This window comes from Amia ocellicauda, chromosome 3, assembly GCF_036373705.1.
Source record: "Amia ocellicauda isolate fAmiCal2 chromosome 3, fAmiCal2.hap1, whole genome shotgun sequence".
NCBI lineage: Eukaryota > Metazoa > Chordata > Actinopteri > Amiiformes > Amiidae > Amia > Amia ocellicauda.
In genome coordinates this window covers 4,143,141-4,164,958 of record NC_089852.1, presented here as the reverse complement: position 1 = coordinate 4,164,958, position 21,818 = coordinate 4,143,141, and the positions used below count along the sequence as shown (strand labels likewise).

Here is a 21,818-nt window from a genome sequence, read left to right as displayed (position 1 = left end):
AGGCGCTCTCAAAAGATTAGGAAACGACTGTCTCTTCAGAAACGTCATGGCCAGAAAACCAATAAATCACTCAAGCATCGTATGAATACAAATCTGTCCTCTGCAAATCGTTACTGTCAAACAAACACAACCACCTTTCTACGGAGTAAAATCAAGAGCTTAGGGTGCTGGGGACTCACTGTCCAGGTGTTTTTTGATCCGACTGCATTCAACAAATTAATTAAAATTAAAAACTATTACATTAAAACCATAACTGAATTCATAATTTGCTTCATTCGACTTTGAAAACTGTTTAACTCGGAGAAAGTGGGAGAATGCGGGTGCCTTATACACTTCATTTGACCTCTCCAATGGTTTAAAACTATGATGTAAGCTCTGATTAGGCCAATTAGTAGTTTGGTTTAAGAGTGGAGATCTCGGTTGGATTTGAACTGAATCCAGACTCTGGTTTGGCCCAGGCTCACCACTTGTTTGTTCTGCTGCAGTAACGGGCAGGAGAGGTCCAGCTGGGGGTTGGTGTAGATGGGGACCAGCGTGAGGCGGGACGGGGGGGCACACACGAACTTCACCACGGCGGGCTCCACTGCAGGGAAGGGGTTCGTCAAGCTGGGCTGGTTCCCCACAGTCACGGCCAGAACCTGTGGGAGGAAACGTACATTATATTTACATTATCTAAAATAAAACTCTCCACCTCCCCCCTTAAACTAAACTTAAACTAGCAAAGTCTCTCTAGCTGGGGGGTTAGGGGGAGCACTTTCACATATAGATACAGTGAGGAAAAAAAGTATTTGATCCCCTGCTGATTTTGTACGTTTGCCCACTGACAAAGAAATGATCAGTCTATAATTTTAATGGTAGGTGTATTTTAACAGTGAGAGACAGAATAACAACAAAAAAATCCAGAAAAACGCATTTCAAAAAAGTTATAAATTGATTTGCATGTTAATGAGGGAAATAAGTATTTGATCCCCTATCAATCAGCAAGATTTCTGGCTCCCAGGTGTCTTTTATACAGGTAACGAGCTGAGATTAGGAGCACTCTCTTAAAGGGAGAGCTCCTAATCTCAGCTCGTTACCTGTATAAAAGACACCTGTCCACAGAAGCAATCAATCAATCAGATTCCAAACTCTCAAACATGGCCAAGACCAAAGAGCTGTCCAAGGATGTCAGGGACAAGATTGTAGACCTACACAAGGCTGGAATGGGCTACAAGACCATCGCCAAGCAGCTTGGTGAGAAGGTGACAACAGTTGGTGCGATTATTCACAAATGGAAGAAACACAAAATAACTGTCAGTCTCCCTCGGTCCGGGGCTCCATGCAAGATCTCACCTTATTGAGTATCAGTAATCATGAGAACGGTGAGGAATCAGCCCAGAACTACACGGGAGGATCTCGTTAATGATCTCAAGGCAGCTGGGACCATAGTCACCAAGAAAACAATTGGTAACACACTACGCCGTGAAGGACTGAAATCCTGCAGCGCCCGCAAGGTCCCCCTGCTCAAGAAAGCACATGTACAGGCCCGTCTGAAGTTTGCCAATGAACATCTGAATGATTCAGAGGAGAACTGGGTGAAAGTGTTGTGGTCAGATGAGACCAAAATTGATCTCTTTGGCATCAACTCAACTCACCGTGTTTGGAGGAGGAGGAATGACCCCAAGAACACCATCCCCACCGTCAAACATGGAGGTGGAAACATTATGCTTTGGGGGTGTTTTTCTGCTAAGGGGACAGGACAACTGCACCGCATCAAAGGGACGATGGACGGGGCCATGTACCGTCAAATCTTGGGTGAGAACCTCCTTCCCTCATCCAGGGCATTGAAAATGGGTCGTGGATGGGTATTCCAGCATGACAATGACCCAAAACACACAGCCAAGGCAACAAAGGAGTGGCTCAAGAAGAAGCACATTAAGGTCCTGGAGTGGCCTAGCCAGTCTCCAGACCTTAATCCCATAGAAAATCTGTGGAGGGAGCTGAAGGTTCGAGTTGCCAAACGTCAGCCTCGAAACCTTAATGACTTGGAGAGGATCTGCAAAGAGGAGTGGGACAAAATCCCTCCCGAGATGTGTGCAAACCTGGTGGCCAACTACAAGAAACGTCTGACCTCTGTGATTGCCAACAAGGGTTTTGCCACCAAGTACTAAATCCAAGGGATCAAATACTTATTTCCCTCATTAACATGCAAATCAATGTATAACTTTTTTGAAATGTGTTTTTCTGGATTTTTTTGTTGTTATTCTGGTCTCTCACGGTTAAAATACACCTACCATTAAAATTATAGACTGATCATTTCTTTGTCAGTGAGCAAACGTACAAAATCAGCAGGAGATCAAATACTTTTTTCCCCTCACTGTATAGATTTAAACATCTTTCACATAATTTAACACTGCAGCTTTCAACAACAACAACAACAACAACAACACAAAGTCTCCCTCACCTGCTCCCCCAGTGCTCTGCAGGTGGCTCTAACCCAGTGCTGGAAGTAGTTTCGAGACGCGGGCCCAAACAGTGCAAGGCTGACGCTGTCCGTGTCCTCAGCTGTGAGGTTCCTGAAGAACTTGGACGGCTCCAGAACCCATGGCTTCGGTCCTCCTTCAAACAGCATGTCTTTAGATGAGCCCAGCGTCACAAGGGCAACAGAAACCGGATCTATTGCCTGAAAAGTTAAAAAAGTTACTTTTGAAAACGCTTGACCTTTTTGATCTTACGGACTGACATGCCTGCAAAGCAAAAAAGGATAAAACTGAAAATCTGATAATTTAGCTTTTTAATTGATACAGATGGAGCTAGAAATGGTTTTATGGTTATATTTAGGTTGTTTTAACAATATTGTTTTGAGCAATGTAACGAAACATTTGCACAGAAATTAGGTTTAGTGATTAAGTTATGGTTACATTTTGGTTTGGGTTAGGATTAGGGCTGGGGTCCCAGTAAACTCAGACTTCTGTTAAGGTTAGTGTTTTTACCAAGTTAACTCAATTGGGTGGAGAATTGTATGGGCCTAGGTTCAAGTACTAATGTTGGGGTTGAGATATGTTGATAGGGTTTAAGCATGGGGTGTCTGCTGGTTTTTGTTCTAACAGGAGCTCCCAATTAATTAATTAAGTCAACTCATTATTGACTCAGGTAGGCTTATCTAAAACCTTCATTTTTTATTTTAATAGCCAGTGCCTTACCATGTGTCAATTACTCAAAACATTGAACCCACTGAAGATTTCAGAGTCTGGAAAGGCGTTAAATTAATCCAGTTAATTGTTTAATTTGACCAATTATGGACCTGAGAGATGGGCTGGAACGAAAACCAGCAGACACTGCAGCCCCCCAGGACTGGAGTCTGACACCCCTGGTTTAAACTGATGTAGGTGATCTACTGATGTAGTAAAATGTCCAATGTCAAGTCTCTGGGTTCTGCACAGCATTGTGGCATCACAGTTCAGAATACTTTAATTAGTTTGTATTAGGCCAATTAATATTAATACAAGTGCTAAGATCTGGATGTTTAAGAGAAAAAAAATCACAATACATAAAAAAAAATTAAAAAAATCTAAAATTAATAATTTTACAAACTAAAAAAGCATGTCTAAAGTGGACGCTAATAGCATTACTCAAATGTACAGTAAATGGGATTTTAAGTGTAGGTAATTATATATTTCGGTCTCTTAAAAAGGAGAACATCAATTTCGGACCCGGAGAGAGTAAATTCCGGTCGAGTAAATTATTTTAAAAAGCATGCGTTGGCAACGGGCTTCAGAAGAAAGGAGAACGCAGCCGTGTGAAGCAGGTTCAAATGAAGGAGCATCCGCTCGCTAATTGCATGAGCTTCAGGTAATTAAACCGTAACTCATCGATTCTTTCACACTCTAATTGCAGGTCTTAGTTTCTTGTATACATTGCTTAATATAGTGGTGAGAAACAAGATCGAGATAATTGATCCCCATGGGATATCAGATACAATGCCATTTAGGTTAAAAGCACGGACTGAATTTTAACAAAAAAAAATTAGTGGCTATAGGACAGTGGGTAGAAGATGATGAGATGTGAAAGAGGATATGATACCCAAACAAACAGACCATTACAATATGAAGATCTTTACTTTCTGGAAACAAATTAACAATAATATAATCACAAGCTTCTCTATAGAATGAATCCTCTCAGGGGAACGTGTTTTACCAAAACATTAACTGATTTCTGTGTTTCAGAAGTAATGCTCACCCCAACAGAGGTATTTAGCCACTCCGAACAGACACGTTATTTTATATAGAGAAATACAATTATAGACAGAATGATTCACACCGTGTTTGGAAGCGATGTTCTTTGGCGATTCACTTACAGGAATCAATGGTGTGGCGGTCGAACGTTTACACACCCTGCCGAGGCTGAACTCGTTCTACGAACCAGTGCTCAACAAACTCCAGAAATATATCAATGGTATAGTATACTTTATTGAACAAGATTAATTAAACTCCATTAACCACAAAATAACCATTTCAAATCGAGGGTGTGAACACTTATGACTGCATACACACACACAGACACGGACACAGACACACAATAAAAACACTTACTCTGAGCGGTTGGTAGGTGGCGATGGTAATTCTGGCACTCAGGTGAACGTGGCCATGTGTATAACTGACGAGCAGGGGGGTGTAGCCGGGGGCCACAGCTTGCACAGTCACACCACTACAGTAGTCCTGGCCTGGCCTCAGTCTCCCTGCGTGAGGAGATAAACCACAATTTGACACACCCTGGCAATCTCTTACGGCATCAATACATACCAGGCATTCTTCAGCCAAAGAAGACTGCATTCAATTCTATACACTCACAAGATCATACAAATCACTAATGTATTTTATCTAGATGGACGTATCTTGCCTAGATATGAGAAGTGCTCATAACAGGCGACACACATCACAGATATTGACGCCCCTCTAAAACAATCAATCCAAAACGGCACAGATATTTCAGCAGCTTCGGTAATGCAGGGGCTGAGCGTTATTTAATTAAATCAGGATTATGTGGTTTGCAGTGATGTTTCCAGAAGGAATTAGAAAAGTCATGGACATAAAATCCTGTCCAGTAGAATATTAAAATAAAAACAATACAAATTTGATAGGGACGAGTTTTAGGTTTTGGATACTTTGCAAAGCTACAAAGACCCCTTTTCTGGGGGGTCATTACCTTCCAAGAGCTTGAAGACCCCTGGATTCTCGACTTCCACAGCCAAGTCAAAATGGGAGCAGTCGCTGAGTGTGACCCGTTCATTGGTCTCCACGTTGAGGAGGCCAAATATCCTGAGAGGAAGGTCTAGTGTTTGGCCGACCCGGGCCTCAACTTGACATGGAGTGAAGTCCATCACAATCGGTTCAATCACATAGACCTTTACAGATGGGGGTGGGGGGGAGAGAAGAGTTATGAAAAATGGTATCAGGCATAAATTAAAATAGTGACCTGCCTCTCATGTCAAAGAAAACATTTCCGAAATATTAATAATCATAATTTGAAAAAAGTAGTGAAGATTTTTGTATTTCTTCACTCCAAAGGATCCACACTCAAACAACATAAGGAATGTACTTAAAGCAGCCCAGATCATTAAATTTGTTTTAATTTATACAAGTATTGTCAATCAATTTCATTTATTTAGATTTTGTTTGAAGTTGGTAAATAAAATCTCAGATTCAGAGGTGGTTTACAGCCTTAAAACCAACTTAGTGACGACAATCGATGGAATTTTATTCATAGTTCAGATATTCTAGTTCCGGAATGGTGCATGACTGGAATGAGCTTCACTTTCTTTAAATATAAATACACATACAGATGAGTTTTGAGGAAATATTTTCACATGCATTTGCATTAGATAATTGCTCCTTCTGGCTCCATCAGAACAGATGGATCAGAGCAGTTTTCACAAAGCAGGCAGTAATTGAAAACTTTCTCTAAATACTCAAGTTTTTTTAACCATCTGTATAACAGCCGCGGGGCGTGCAGGCTGCCCATATGGTGCTCAGGGTTATGGTCCAAGTTAAACCTGTATCCTTTTAATGAATGTTCCTTAACAAGGTATTTTGAAATGCCCTTGCTAAAAATAGGAAAAAAAACAACTGACCAAATGTTTTCCAAAGGTCAGAGAGAACTTATTTTACAGAGTAGTATTTCGTGTGCAGAAGAGTTGTGCACGATAATTAATTTTCCACATGTATTGCACAAATTTAGTGTTTCTAAAGCAATGTCTTTCTCTCTCAATTTGGAACAAACCAAAATTTCGCTGTAGTTCTCAGCTAATGACCCTGTGATCGCCTCTCAGGTCAGACTGAAGGAGACCAGAGTGGAGAGTAAGGGATGGTGTGCCTCAAATAATCTTCCTCTCCCTGTGAAATGCGTCTGGGTCACAGCTAGTATCTGCAACTCATAAACCTGAAATGGATAACGATGCAGGACCAGACGATTGTTACATTTTCTACATAACAGGAAGTGATACAATTGCAAGTCTCTCTTCAATCCTTCTGACCTTGCATATTTAGGATGTTTCTCTGTAAACAAGGTATTTCGAGAAGGCGGCAACATCCATAAGTACATGCAAATTTAAAGTCACTTTGTAGGGTTTGTATTTTTACAGGAAAAATTTGTAGAATCAGGAATTGACCACAAAGGACAACAATCTGACCCAGAAAGGCAAAGTGACAGAGGGATTAAAGCAAAGCAAGACTAATCCATACCCCAGCAGTAAAAAAGGGACTCACCTTCATCTCTCCGTAATGCAAGGGGTTTTGAACGTCATGCGCCTGTATAACGCTGATGCCTATATCGCTGACAGTTGTCATAACTCCTTTAACGGTCACCGTCGCCACAGCTTGATTGGAGGAGGACCAGGTGAAGTTCCCACTGCCTCCATCGGCCTTTTACAGAGCAACAAAACACCAAAGTCAAAAGAGTTCTCCGAGTGCGATACAGACTACGACAGCTCAATGAACAGTTGTATATGAAAGACACACCCTGGGGAACTACAGACAAGAGGATAGTCTATAATATATAAACTTTGCCGATTTCCATTTTATAACTCTTCTCGGCATTACATTTTCGCCATTAGTCAGATTTGCCTCCATTACGTTTTATGATTTGCAAATCGTCTGAACAGTTGCATCAGGAAGAAAAATGTTTTGCGATGAGAGTTATGCACAAGATCGGTACTACAAAAAAAAAAAAAAAAAATCTATTTGCAGCCTCGGGCAATTTCCTTTTCGATGGGTATTACTGATCAATTCTTAATGCTTGAGCACCCATCATTTCAAACATTCAATTTTAAATGTAGTGGAGCAAGAAAAAAATAAAAAAGTGTCTCAGAGAGGGATCTTTTCTTCTGCTGTACAAAGGTCAACAAATGTGCATCAAAATAGTGTCAGCACACATCGATATAAAATGGTGGTCATTTAGGAAAAATCAGATAAACTGGGATTTCAAATGTTAAAAGCAAACAATTCAAGAAAACACACCGTGGGGCTGCAGTTGGTTTTAAATTGACAAAGACTATAAATCTGGTCAGTATGCGCTCAGCCATTGTCCCGTCTTGTCAAAATGGGATTTAGATACACAGACGACACATACAACAGACCTCATCTTTATAGATTGAAATCTCTCTGCTACTCCATCATCGGCCAGGTTCAAGTCTCTCACATCAGTCAGTAGATACGCAATCCGTTACTTTACGCACAGGCTCCTCTCCTGAAGCCCATGAAATGATCATCTTAAAATTTTCCCCTAGCCACTTAGGACTTCAATTTTAGACTATACAGTCTGATGCCGCTCACACAAAAGCCTGTAAACACTTGGCAATTCAAAGCCGCAGCACAATCCGCCTTTTTTTTTTAAACGGTTATTTATTTGTGCGCATATAAAATGATGCGCATGAAGCATCCAGCCACCTGGGTAACCTTACAAATGATATCAATGAGGCAATGGGACTCAGGTGGCTTTAATTGCATTAAAATCAGCGTTTCACAAATACCTTTATTGTGTACTGATACGCTCCCACTTTGGGTTGCCATGGGAATGTTAAAATTCTTGGAGTCAGTACTATGGGATTATAAATTTCGACATCCTGTTGGTTGCGGACTGGAATGGGGAAAACATGCACTCCTCCATCCTGAAAGACAAATCAGACACATTATAGCAAGACATGAATCCTGACTTAATTTCCATTCGCTTCCTTTTCATACACAGAGGCTTAATATTCAGTTTTGAAATTTAAATTATTCAAGTTCGTATCAAAGCTGCTCGTCACGAATCTAAAAAGAAAGGGAGGGGGAACAAAACCAGTATAAATAATACAATCGTCTTTAAACAGAACAGCAACATGGAGGATATTTGCTCAGAAGTAACAAAGTCCAATGAAAAAGCTACCTAGAAGTTATCTAAAGGGTTTAATATGAAAAGACCTGCCAAATTGTAGTCCAAAAATCAATCTGAAAGTCACATATAATCAAAGAAGGATATCTTCAAATCTTCTGGTTAGAAGTTGAATTCCCACAGTTTTCATCAGCAGTGAGTCACCGGCTTTAACGCGAATGTAACGGCAGTTGAATAAACCGTACATTCTTAGATTGATCCATTTCATCACCGTCATCATTTAAAACATTTTCCGCGCACTCACCTGGTCGACCACCGATGTGAGCGCCCCATCGATCCCCGTCTGCCCCTTCTTCAGGGCCTTCACTCGGTGGTACGAGCCGTTCAGAGATGACTCCAGCACCTTGAAATACTCCTTGGGAAACGCCGCTTCGATCCGGATGTTCTGGAAGCCATTAAATAAATCAACGGTGTAAACTTCAATCCAGAGAGAAGACGAATACCCCCATTAAAACCTCAAGTCGGGGACCAAGACCATGCAGAGCTTTATCAGATTAATCAAGGGTTCCAGTTTAATGTTCATCACTAAATTCTATGAGCTTCCAGCCGACAAGTTGCTCGTGTCAACAGAGCCGTTTTGGAGACATAAATTCAGTCCTACAAGTCCACTGCAAGAGGACTGCAAGAGAATAAGTCACTTTCATCGACTTGCATTGTAAGCAACGGCATCACTGGGTTGTTCCTAGCTTTCAAAATCTAGATTTGTGACATTAAAGCGTATTTAAGAGTTAAAATAAATTATCCCTAAGCAATATAATGTTTTTTTTTGTAAATAAAACCACTTACATCGGACAAATGTATCTTATTGCTCGATTTATCGAACACTTCAATGAGGATTTCATACATTCTTCCCGTTTCAAGGACCCATCTGTCACCTGGCTGAATTTTAAATCCTATTAACATTAAAATGAGGAAGAAATTTAAAACAACATAAAACATTGTAGATATAATACAATATGTTAGCACAGACCTGGTTTTCCTCTTGTATGATATTATTATGATTTAGAGAGACTATTTACAGTATTAACCTGTATCCACATTTTATTAAATAAAAAATAAAAACTTGTTGCTTAAATAGAAATTTAAATACCTACGATACGTGGTTTAAATTGTATCTGAAATGCATGCATTGGATTTCACCCTGATCTTCACTGACTTGTATTGTAAGCAACAACTTTGCTTTGCAACAGACCGTTTCCATTGACACTAAACAGAACGGCCAACTCACTTGGAAAGGCCAAAATAAAAACTATTTCTTTAACTTTGTCATCCTCAAAATAAAGTTCTGAAAGACAATGGAATGAAAAAAGGGGGCAGTGCAAAAATCAGAAAGCACGTGTTTCAGCTATAAAATGTCACATTTGTTTTTTTCAATATACTATTAACGGCATCTAGAAAACAAATCGACAACAAAAGTACAATCACACACCTAAATACCCGGGATCCACGACGTACAAAGTGCTGTTTGGTAATCTAGAAGCACCCTGCATACGAAGACCTGTTGATTTGTGTCAAGGACAAGCTCAAATGGTGTGGGTGGGGACACAAAGTTGTTATAGTTGAATGAATGTATTAATAAAACTAACCACCTTTAATAGGATAAGCTTAATTAGTAGCTGTGGTACATGGCTAGTAAACCACAGGGTATTTCATCAGTTTAAACACAACCAATACATTCCAGTTGTGTTTTTGATAAATGATATGGTAAGACAGACGGACAGAAAGACACACAGAGAGAGACACACACAAGAGGTTTTGACACGTGGAATCCCCCCCCCCCGTATGGACAGATCTTGAAGAGCTATTGGCTGCAACAGCAACACTGAACTCTACACCGTATGTCGTGTGAAGGATACTCTTGTGGTCGAGGACTATGTTGGTCTGGCCATGTTGGAAAGCGGTGACGGTGGACGTGGCTCGGTGCAGTTTTGCCACCGGCAGGCTGGCGTCCCCGTCCGGTCCCAACACGCTGTTCTGTAGCTGGAGCTCGTACTGATCACAGGGCATCGCCAACTCTGCAGAGAAGTGAACCATCAGGACACACGCACATTCACGGACACACGCACATTCACACTCAGTAGAAAGAAAAATTCAACTTACAACAACACAAAAACTTAAAGAAAGAACGACATTGTTTCAATTTAATGTAATTAGTTACAGACCTGTAATCTTTCCTTGCCGAATCTTCTGCACTTTATACTGAATGGACGTTCCCACCAGTAAGTAGATGTCATATGCAGGGCTCAGAAGTATGTTTTCTAAGATCAGAAGTCTTACTTCCGCAGCCGGAACATTCTGTAAAGGATAAATGTCCCAGAATTAGACTTCAAATACAATCTGAAGTGCATTCAATAGGGGTCTATTTTGAAGATTGTTACACATTAGGAACAGGGGAGGAATTTAGTTACAATGGACATTGAAAGGACAACTTGTTTTTCCCCAACACCGATTCCACTAAGGAACTCTGAACTGATAAAGGGTTCTCTCTCAACTGAACTCATCACACAGTGGAAATACTCCCCAAGCCTAATCAAGCAATTTTTAAATCCTAATTCCTTAATCATGTAAAAAGTGTTGTAAAAGACGTCTGAATATTAATTACATTTGGCATCTATTACAATCCAAACTCTGCATTAATGAACAGAAACAATTAGAAAAGCAACAGTGTGTGTCAATTTGGCAAGAACATTAATGATCATTAAAAAAAAAAACAAAAAAAAAAACGATTACAGCACCAAAATAACCCACTGGCCAAAGAAATTAAGCATTTTGTTTTAACATCGATATCAACATTTTCATTGAATCTCCCATCACAGCATGTTGCGGAAAATAAATATCCTATTGTGGAGAAAATGCACACTACAGCCAATTAATACCAGCATCAATGAACAAGGTAATCAAGTGTAGAACCTGCTTGAAGGAGTTGCCATTTCCTAAATTGCAATTATCAAGAATACAATCTAAAATAAAGAGCAGTATAGATGGATAAAGCACAATGACTCAGGAAATTGAAAACTACACAAAACTAAGTCATTTAGTCTCTTCACTGTGAACAATTATTTAATAAGAGGCACTTATGAGATTTATAGCTATTGTAAGGTTTCAGGCAAACCCGACATTCATACCAGCAGTAAGTAGACTCAAAGCGAGTGTGTGGTCTTGAATAAGCAATCATTTAATTCCCCTTTTTTTCCTTTACTACGTACCAATGTTGCTGTCACAATCCAGAAGTCACGCCAAGTGAAGGCTGGCAAGGTAGCAGCACAATTGAAATAGGAACAAGGGTTTCTATTTTTACCACAAAGGCTTCTTGAGATCGCGAGGCTAAGAAATTGGACAGGCTACCAATTTACCTGCAGGCACGCCATGCTGCCTCTTACCTGCTTCACACACTGATAGATTTATTTCATGAATACTGGGACATTTCCACTAATCAGCTAGGCAAGTAACCATGGCTTATATGAGCTTCCAAGTTGCACAAATGTAAAATTATAATGTCTTGTCCTTCTGAAAGGATGGAAGATTTATTAGTGGAATGCGCAGAGGCTATACACACGCAGACTAAATTAACATGCATGTAATATGCATTTCCTTAGTTGAAGTTACAGATGTTTAAATGCGGAAAATGTGGGCTGTCGAGTACTCCGTTTATCCTGAGTATCCTGAGATTAGAACAGAGTCCTCATACTTGAAGTGTCACTTGTGTTTCTTAATGGACAAGTGTCGATTTGCAATGAAAATGTTGCATTGATCTCAGCACATATCACAATACTCATTTGTCTTGCTGTGTGCACATTCTGCTTTCGTACCTTGTACAACGACTCCTGTATCTTGGCTTTGAGTTTGGAATTTCCCGTCTTCATTCCCGACACCAAAATTATGTCTCCTTGCTTTCCGACTTTCTCCATTTCTGATATGTAGGCCGGAGGAGTGTATGTAGATTCTGAGAACTTGAGCACCCTAAAAGAAAACAAAATATAAGAAGAACATAAGAAAGTTTACAAACGAGAGGAGGCCATTGGACCCAGCGTGCTCGTTTGGTGTCCATTAATATCTAAGTGATCCAAGGATCCTATCCAGTCTATTTTTAAATGTTCCCAAACTTTCAGCTTCTACCACATCGCTGGGGAGTTTGTTCAGATTGTGACGCCTCTCTGTGTAAAGAAGTGTCTCCTGTTTTCCGTTTTGAATGCCTTGAAGCCCAATTTCCATTTGTGTCCCCGGGTGCGTGTGTCCCTGCTGATCTGGAAACACACACACACACACATACACACATATAACACCTATATAGCACTTTTTGTTAAGACTATGTTGTCAAGAAAATTAGCACCTTGTCCTAGTTGTAACATAAGACTGAAGGGAAAACCTTTGCTACCAACAGGTTTATTATTCTACAGATTTTTTGTTCGAGTGCTTGATGTAGGATTTTTCTCTATTTATTTGCAAACACTATTTCCAATTTTCCCAACCACATCAGACAATGAAGTCGATACACATGGTCAGCGCTTTTGTGTCACACGTTACAGTTCTCAACGTTCATTTTTTTCCGGGGCTAAATGGATTTGGTTATAAATCTGAATCGCCCGTTTCTGCCACCCTTGCACATTTCAAGCATTACAATTCCAAGGATAGAAGCATTATATTAACTAAGTGGTAGAGACAATGTTGTACAGCATGTATGATGAAAAGAGGCTGAATTGCAGCTTGTACATTTGTGTTTCATCTGCGACACATCTCAATAACTGCGGTCTAGCTCTCTCTCAAAGGAACGGACAAGCTGCAAGTGTAAATATAACATGAGTCACACTGCGTTTGAAGCCCTCAGACTGATATCTGAAAGCTGGTAAAAGTAAAAAAAAAAAAAAAAAAAATACATGAGTCATTAGTCAGACGGGAAGCAGAAGTTGGCATGTGTTCGTTACTGCATTTCACGGATTGCTACCTTGTCACAGTCACTCAAGCGTTCCACGACCAACGTCCGCTCCAACCTGATGCTCATACACTTTACCAAACCAGCAGAAAGACACGTCTCCTATCTATAATTCATACACCGTAATGACTATGAAAACAAATTTAATTCTAGCATATTGGCATACACAATGCAAGAAGTATGTTAACAGAGCTTTGCTGTAATATACAGTGAGGGAAAAAAGTATTTGATCCCCTCCTGATCTTGTACATTTGCCCACTGACAAAGAAATGATCAGTCTATAATTTTAATGGTAGGTGTATTTTAACAGTGAGAGACAGAATAACAACAACAAAATCCAGAAAAATGCATTTCAAAAAAGTTATAAATTGATTTGAATGTTAATGAGGGAAATAAGTATTTGATCCCCTATCAATCAGCAAGATTTCTGGCTCCCAGGTGTCTTTTATACAGGTAACGAGCTGAGATTAGGAGCACTATCTTAAAGGGACTCTCCTAATCTCAGCTCGTTACCTGTATAAAAGACACCTGTCCACAGAAGCAATCAATCAATCAGATTCCAAACTCTCCACCATGGCCATGACCAAAGAGCTGTCCAAGGATATCAGGGACAAGATTGTAGACCTACACAAGGCTGGAATGGGCTACAAGACCATCGCCAAGCAGCTTGCTGAGAAGGTGACAACAGTTGGTGCGATTATTCGCAAATGGAAGAAACACAAAATAACTGTCAGTCTCCCTCGGTCTGGGGCTCCATGCAAGATCTCACCTTATTGAGTATCAGTAATCATGAGAACGGTGAGGAATCAGCCCAGAACTACACGGGAGGATCTCGTTAATGATCTCAAGGCAGCTGGGACCATAGTCACCAAGAAAACAATTGGTAACACACTACGCCATGAAGGACTGAAATCCTGCAGCGCCCGCAAGGTCCCACTGCTCAAGAAAGCACACGTACAGGCCCGTCTGAAGTTTGCCAATGAACATCTGAATGATTCAGAGGAGAACTGGGTGAAAGTGTTGTGGTCAGATGAGACCAAAATCGAGCTCTTTGGCATCAACTCAACTCACCGTGTTTGGAGGAGGAGGAATGACCCCAAGAACACCATCCCCACCATCAAACATGGAGGTGGAAACATTATGCTTTGGGGGTGTTTTTCTGCTAAGGGGACAGGACAACTGCACCGCATCAAAGGGACGATGGATGGGGCCATGTACCGTCAAATCTTGGGTGAGAACCTCCTTCCCTCAGCCAGGGCATTGAAAATGGGTCGTGGATGGGTATTCCAGCATGACAATGACCCAAAACACACAGCCAAGGCAACAAAGGAGTGGCTCAAGAAGAAGCACATTAAGGTCCTGGAGTGGCCTAGCCAGTCTCCAGACCTTAATCCCATAGAAAATCTGTGGAGGGAGCTGAAGGTTCGAGTTGCCAAACGTCAGCCTCGAAACCTTAATGACTTGGAGAGGATCTGCAAAGAGGAGTGGGACAAAATCCCTCCTGAGATGTGTGCAAACCTGGTGGCCAACTACAAGAAACGTCTGACCTCTGTGATTGCCAACAAGGGTTTTGCCACCAAGTACTAAGTCCAAGGGGTCAAATACTTATTTCCCTCATTAACATGCAAATCAATTCATAACTTTTTTGAAATGCGTTTTTCTGGATTTTGTTGTTGTTATTCTGTCTCTCACTGTTAAAATACACCTACCATTAAAATTATAGACTGATCATTTCTTTGTCAGTGGGCAAACGTATAAAATCAGCAGGGGATCAAATACTTTTTTCCCTCACTGTACAAGGGGGGTGGATATATAAAGATGCAGAAGATAAAGTATATATGAAAGGTTGTCTTTCCCAAGATCACTGGGTCATGCAGAGTCACAGTCAACAAACCCTGAAGACTGAAGTTTCTTATGGATCATGTTCTCCAGACCGCTGATCTGGAGCTTTGAGAGCACGTTATACGACTTCATAAATCAAGTTGATGGTACTGTACCGCAGTGCATTGTAGGAGTCTGAGAAACTGGAGGTTTCTGCATCTTTCACTATGGTCCAGTCAAAAACGAGTCCTGCCAAGGTACTGAAAGTATTTCCTGTGGAGGAAGCACAAAAAGAGATAAAAATATGAATAACAAATAACTAAATCTTAAGAAATGCAAAAAACAAATGTATTTAGTTACAGGAATCGTAAATGGAACTAATGGCATGAAATAATATTGCTGAAAACAAAGAAACGTCCTTATTTCAAAGAGTTTCTCAACATTCTATTTACATGCCAAACTGCGTAATCTATTAAACACATCTGGCCGACTCGTAAAAGTAATTTGTTATTTCTGGGCGCATACCTCAATACCCAGACTGGTTTGGTGAGCTTCCATCCTAAACCATGAACTAAGCCCAAACTAAACACAAAGCCACACACTAATTATCCCATTATACAGATGAGTTTTTTTATGAATGAAGGTTCTGGAAGCTTTAAGATTAAAACAACAAGAGAACCAAACACAAAGCCAGACTATAATCTTCAAATTATAGAACACAAATACAGCATTCTGGATATAATCTGAAGGCAGGGGAAGCAATAGCAGTATATTTCAAGTTACAAATAATATCAGAGATACTTGTGTGTGTGTGAAATCACTACTGAACCAACAAATGAGGAAATGCATCACCTGTGTTAATGTTATGGGAATCAATGACTGCCTTTGGGAGTGGCTCTTTGTGGCCAATTAATGATTCAAAGTATCCGGCAATACATTACAGGCTGGGTATAATATAATAAATAGCCTAGATTAGCTCAACATCCACTGTATCAACAATGTTTTCCCCCCTTTTATTCTCTGCCCGTAATGGACACAGACTGATTCAATGATGGAAGGATGTAGACCTCAATTATAAATTCTGGTAAACTAGATCGAATCCAAGGCTGAGTCAGAATTCTTTGCATCTTTGAAGTTATTCTTTAAAAGGCTTAAATTCTCCTAGAGACCCAACACGATGGAAACAGTAAGCAGGGTCAACTCCAGCCTAGTATTCCTGTAATTTTCCCGGACAAGGTGTGGATTGCGCTCTGCAGGAGTGAACGAGAGGAGGTCGACACTCACCTTCCGAGTCCAGCGCGTGGATCTTCAGCTCCAGGGGAGAGTCCTCCAGGTGCAGCTCTCGAGTGGTGGACACGATCTGAATCTCGCTGATAATGTCCACGATGGCGTCACAGCGGAGAACCTGCCCAGTTACTGTGCAGAAAACAGGAGGGGTGAGGTGTTATATGAATTTACATCAGTTTTATTCAGTTCGAAGCTGGCAGAACACATTGCAGGGAAAAAATAGCTTTACACTTTTAAGAGGTCTGGACAGACTGCCAGGTGGGCACTATATTTCAGTAGTGGACCTCCTTCTAACTGTAAAGCACTTTAGGGGGACAGAGACTTCATACAAAATGCAAGATAGACGAGCATGCAATTATTTGATTATGAAAGTTTGAGGAACACTGGTAGTTAACATGTTTTCACACACATGAACTTAGAAATACTTACAAACGTCTTCTGCAAGTATAATACTGGTCAGTCGAGTAGGTTGGGAAGAGCGTGCCTGCAGAACCGCTCTTTGAGAACAGTGACGTTCATCCAGGTCAACAACTTCAATACTGGCCACCTCAGGTCTGGTGGAAGACCTGCATTAAATTGATCACAATCAGCAAAACGAACACCTAGCAGTGTAATGAAATGAAATCTGCTGCTATGTTCATCAATAATCCAATTTAAAACTCCAGACTTAAAAAAAAGCCTCTAGGCTGAGTGTGATTGGACTGAAGTTGCTATTGTTCTACGGACTTGTATGCAGGATGTGTCCATCGATACATCACTGCAGACAGATGTAAAGTCACGATTTTGTAGATGACCGTTAAATAAATAAAAAATAAAAAACACAAAAATCTTCACAGCCAAGTGCCTAGCTGAAACTGCAGAAATGAACAGATCATTGGCCAACATCAATTTAACTTTTTCAATTTAAAATATTCCATACTGAGCGCAGGCTAGAATGGCACTTTAATTACCTGAGATGCGAAGACCGAGTTAAAAAGAATTAGATTGCAAATTGAACATGAAAAGAATGTGATTACAGCAGCTTTTTGCAAATCAGATTAGAAAGGTAGTTCTTCAAAAGCAGACGATTGGCTCTTGCTTATAGGTATGTTTAGAAGTCATTTTCTGTTAAACAGCCATGAGACCATAACGAGCTGCAATTAAAATCAATGAAGGGAGGTTCAGAATCACAAGTACCCCTCTGATCTAAAATATTGTGAAGGCTTTCGTTCTTTTGGATCAGTGAAAGGTAAATTCTATCAAAGCTTACACACATTTTGCCTTAAGACTAAAAAAACAACACTGGTGTAATGAAAACTCAAGCAACCAATAAGGAATTATAGTAGCACTTAAACATGCCTATTGATGGTATCTTTTATTTATGATTTCAACATAATCCCAACATATTTTGTTTGTTTTTAATCAAGGAAATAAATAACTATAGGCCTTCATGAGAAGCATGCAAAGTATTCATAACACAGGAGTGTGAAGAGGTATCCTTTTCATAATTTGGGATTACTCTGAAAGTAATGTGTGAGTGAACAGTGTTCTCAGTAATGCAAGCGACACAATCTTAAGAATCATAATAAACATAACAGCAATACTGTGAATGTCCCTGGTTGCTTAATGTTCCCCATCAGTTTTATAATATAATTTGTGTCAACTCAACATCGCAATAACAAAACATTTCCATTCCTTCCCCGAAGAGAATGGTTTCAGTAATGCGTTTTCTGGAGAGCCTTGTTAGCAGTAAATCTGGTACATTAACTGCTTTATGTCTCACAAATTAAATCACATTGCAAGGGAGAAGATTTAGTTAATCTTCCAAACCCTCCCCAGCCTCCTACAAATAACAGGCATCGTCTGAAATTCATAGTCTCCCTAATAAGCACAAATAAAGAAGAGGTGTTCAACTATTTGCAAATTACAAGGATGTGAGTGCAATTTAGACAGAAATGCTATCAAGAACTGGGCTGTTATGAATAAAACCACTGCCCTGGGTAGCTGGATTGCCCACATTCTGCATCCATATTGGTTGACAAAAATGGCATGCACTCCAAAATACTCACTACTATATAAAGTGGAGTGTATCAATAAAGCAGAGAGATCTTTCCACAGAACAGAGCTTGGTAAAATAAAATATATTTAGTGAATAACCTGTTGGTGTTTATATACCTTAACCAAGCATGATTCATTCTAAATAGCATCATTAATCTAGTATCAATTGAACCAACTACTAAAGCACTGAATTAGTACAGCCTTAAAATCCACCTTGACAGCAAGCTTCCTCCGGGGTGGGGTGCTTACAGGACGAGATCATTCAACTACATTTGAAAGAGAGCAGCTTCAGACACCATCTGTTGTTCATATGGGAAATAATGGCGCCTACCTGCCTTACAAGTTATTACCTATGCCATGGTATATCATAATGTCCACGATACATGGGAGGTGGGGGGGAAACGCTCAATATGCATTATAGTTGTAAAGCTAGTGACATTTGTCCAGACTACAATGTTGCAAATTTCTTACACCGTTATATGCAAATTGTTTAAATCCGCTACAAGGCTGGATTAGGACTAAAAATAGAAGTGCGCCCTGCAGCCTGTTTGAGCAGCATGGTGCAATTCACCCACGTGTTTCCTGTCCCCCAAAAATACAATTTTAAACTATATTTCATTTAGTATCTGGGAGGAAAAAGTCCACACTTACCATCTGTAACATCCTTCCGTTACTTCCAGTGTAAAATTGATTTTTGTGCTCCTGGCTAAAGGTAGTAACACCTTTGGGATATTCAGTTTGGAGGCACTCGAACAGTAAATGCAAGAGGGCAATGCAACCAAAAATAAAATCAATGAAAGTAGTTTAATTCTCGCCATTTCCTTTTCTGAGACTGTAGTTCAGGTAAACCGAAAGTTGAAGCAGCATCCGGGTATCGCTCTCTCTTTATATATGCATCTATATCTATGAAACATAAAACAAATGAATTGAAATGGAGCTGAATTAGAGCAGCCAAATCGTTTAATTGGTATGTGTTCTGACGCCACTTCCCTTATACGACAAGACTCCTCATACAACTGTGTGGATGTATGGAAAGTGAAACAAGCATGTTAAACGCATTCAACAAACGCCTGGATGCTGGTATTAATGAGCGGATCTGTCTGTAAAAACGCTGTTTGGAAGTTATAATTGAATGCATCCAGTTGAGCGATGCAAAGTTTCACAACAGAAGATGCCCAGCGTGGGGAGCCGCTGCAGGACCCTCAGCCAGTGCCAACAGTGCTTCACTACACACACACACACACACACACACACACAAAGGAAATAGTTTCTATCGCATACAAAAAGACGTCCAGCGGTCCCTAACCTACAGAAACGTGCTTAAATAATCGCATTATTCGTTTTAGCTTATTATACTGATAAGAAATACCCGCCATTCACAGCTATTCGAGCAACGTCACGGTTTATGGGTGCGTGGTGACGCTGCTCACGTACGACGGCGGAGGGAAGGTGACGTCACGCACACGGTGCTGCTTAAAGGTGCAGGGAGTCGCACTGTTGTGCTAATGTCCAAACTCAATCATGGATTTAGATTATATTTAGATTATAGTGTTATTGGATAAAATAGGATTTTGAAGATCCAACATTGCATCAATGATTGTAAAGATCTGCATGTCATTAGGTTTATGTCAATCTCTGTTTCAATGTCTTCTTCAAAACAAATAGCTGGCATGTCCATTGCTCAATATGAGGGTCTTCGCAAAGCACGTCACACACACACAGGGTCACACAATTCAAATAAGTTCCCCGTGTCCACAGGCGACAGCTTGTAGTCTGTTTTGCCCAGCCCACATTCATTCTGTCCCATGCTGTTATGTTCCCTTATGAAAATAATTGGACCTAAGCTTGTGCACTGAAGGATGCATAATAATTATTGGCTAAATTGCACTTCAGAATGTTATAACAGAAGTGTTATAATTCGCATGCCCTTATTTTAACATGCATACATAAAACGTCTGCGTTTTCTGCAATTAATTATGCATGCATGCATGTATTATTATATTTCTTAGACGCACTTAGCTAGGGCGACTTACACTTGATACTATATATCACATTAATGTTACATACTACTACCCATTTATACTGCTGGAGCAATCCAGGTAAAGTGCCTTGTACAACAGCAGTCCTCTACCTGGGATTGAACACATGACCTTCCAGAGCCCAGAGCCCTAAGCACTCCTTCACACTGCTATCCTGATTGTACTATAACATTATACACATAAACTAAGATTATTGCTTATCAGAAAGCTACTGCTTAACTGAGTTGTAACTTATAGAAATGCACAAAGAAACTGGCCCGCTCTGTGCAAATGTAGGATATTACAAAATCCCATAAAGTGTCAATTTGCATACATCAAAACTCATTGAGTATTGTCTCTAACCACTGCAGATAAGGGAATTCTATCTGCCCATTTTAATGTTAATCTTTTTCATTCAATACAAATACAATTACTGTGACCCATCATCCCCATTCCCAGCAACAAATATCACTTTAAATTGCATAGCAGGAATAAACCATAATGCAATTTAACAAATAGACAAACAGGTGCTCGTCTGCTGGACAGAATTATATTATGCAAAACAAGTGTGTACAACTAGATCACTGTATCTGTCTACGTGGAGAAAAACATTATTAAATGAACAGTTTTCGTTTGCCTAAAGTCAATTTGCATGTAATGTATTCGGCTTTTCAAAACCTCTATCCCTGCGCGGCGTGCATTGGAGCAATCATGACAGGAGTGACGTAGCAGATGTGCGTGTTAGCTCATCATCACAGCACACATGATTTTGGAAAAGGGAGTTGGTTGACGATGTGCTAATTCCTAATGTACACAGACGCAGTATTGACAGAAACTGAGCAGAAACAGTAACTCAGTTTCGCGGCTTAAATACATCCCCATCAAAATATCGCGCCTGTTTATATGCAGCACAAAATGAAACAAAAATGTCCGGCAGGTGAGTTGAGCTTATCCTTCACAGATCTGAGGACTGTAGCAGGTGAGGCCGATACATGCAATATACATGCAATATGACCTATGGCAGGTGTCTGTGGTATTATTATAGTGACAGAAGCAAGTCGTGTTTATTTTACGTTAATATGACACGAATTTAAAGTCCTAAGAGAATAAAATGAATGCGTTTGCAGCGTTTTCGTGGTTTTGTCCCATTGCGCATGCGTGACAAGTGCAAAGCCCGTCGGGTTTTGTATTTCCCCTGTTTGGCTAGGACATCATATTATAGTATTATATTTACTATAATGTGGGTGTGATGTAAGATTGCTGAATATGTTTGCATATCACTGGGCTTATTTAAAAACATAAAATAGAAGTAAATTAAC

General features: G+C 40.2%; 2 protein-coding genes across 2 annotated transcripts in view; one reads left to right on the top strand and one right to left on the bottom strand.

Moving 5' to 3' along the window:
• The window catches only part of nup210 (nucleoporin 210), a 40,979-nt gene extending 21,083 nt beyond the window's left edge, over nucleotides 1–19,896 (bottom strand). The window contains exons 1-16 of the mRNA XM_066697786.1: nucleotides 19,133–19,896; nucleotides 16,874–17,010; nucleotides 16,442–16,573; nucleotides 15,334–15,430; nucleotides 12,216–12,366; nucleotides 10,569–10,701; nucleotides 10,263–10,421; nucleotides 9,836–9,904; nucleotides 9,193–9,299; nucleotides 8,651–8,791; nucleotides 8,006–8,143; nucleotides 6,744–6,899; nucleotides 5,185–5,383; nucleotides 4,572–4,717; nucleotides 2,444–2,662; nucleotides 465–638 (exon numbers count right to left, since the gene is read on the bottom strand). Coding sequence (XP_066553883.1) covers nucleotides 465–638; nucleotides 2,444–2,662; nucleotides 4,572–4,717; nucleotides 5,185–5,383; nucleotides 6,744–6,899; nucleotides 8,006–8,143; nucleotides 8,651–8,791; nucleotides 9,193–9,299; nucleotides 9,836–9,904; nucleotides 10,263–10,421; nucleotides 10,569–10,701; nucleotides 12,216–12,366; nucleotides 15,334–15,430; nucleotides 16,442–16,573; nucleotides 16,874–17,010; nucleotides 19,133–19,299 — 2,325 coding nt within the window. The 5' untranslated portion in view covers nucleotides 19,300–19,896. The remainder of the gene's footprint in view (nucleotides 1–464; nucleotides 639–2,443; nucleotides 2,663–4,571; nucleotides 4,718–5,184; nucleotides 5,384–6,743; nucleotides 6,900–8,005; nucleotides 8,144–8,650; nucleotides 8,792–9,192; nucleotides 9,300–9,835; nucleotides 9,905–10,262; nucleotides 10,422–10,568; nucleotides 10,702–12,215; nucleotides 12,367–15,333; nucleotides 15,431–16,441; nucleotides 16,574–16,873; nucleotides 17,011–19,132) is intronic.
• A 1,337-nt stretch (nucleotides 19,897–21,233) lies between these two features.
• hdac11 (histone deacetylase 11) overlaps nucleotides 21,234–21,818 on the top strand; it is a 33,542-nt gene continuing 32,957 nt past the window's right edge. The window contains exon 1 of the mRNA XM_066697785.1: nucleotides 21,234–21,436. The gene's annotated coding sequence lies outside the window, so the exon portion shown is untranslated. The remainder of the gene's footprint in view (nucleotides 21,437–21,818) is intronic.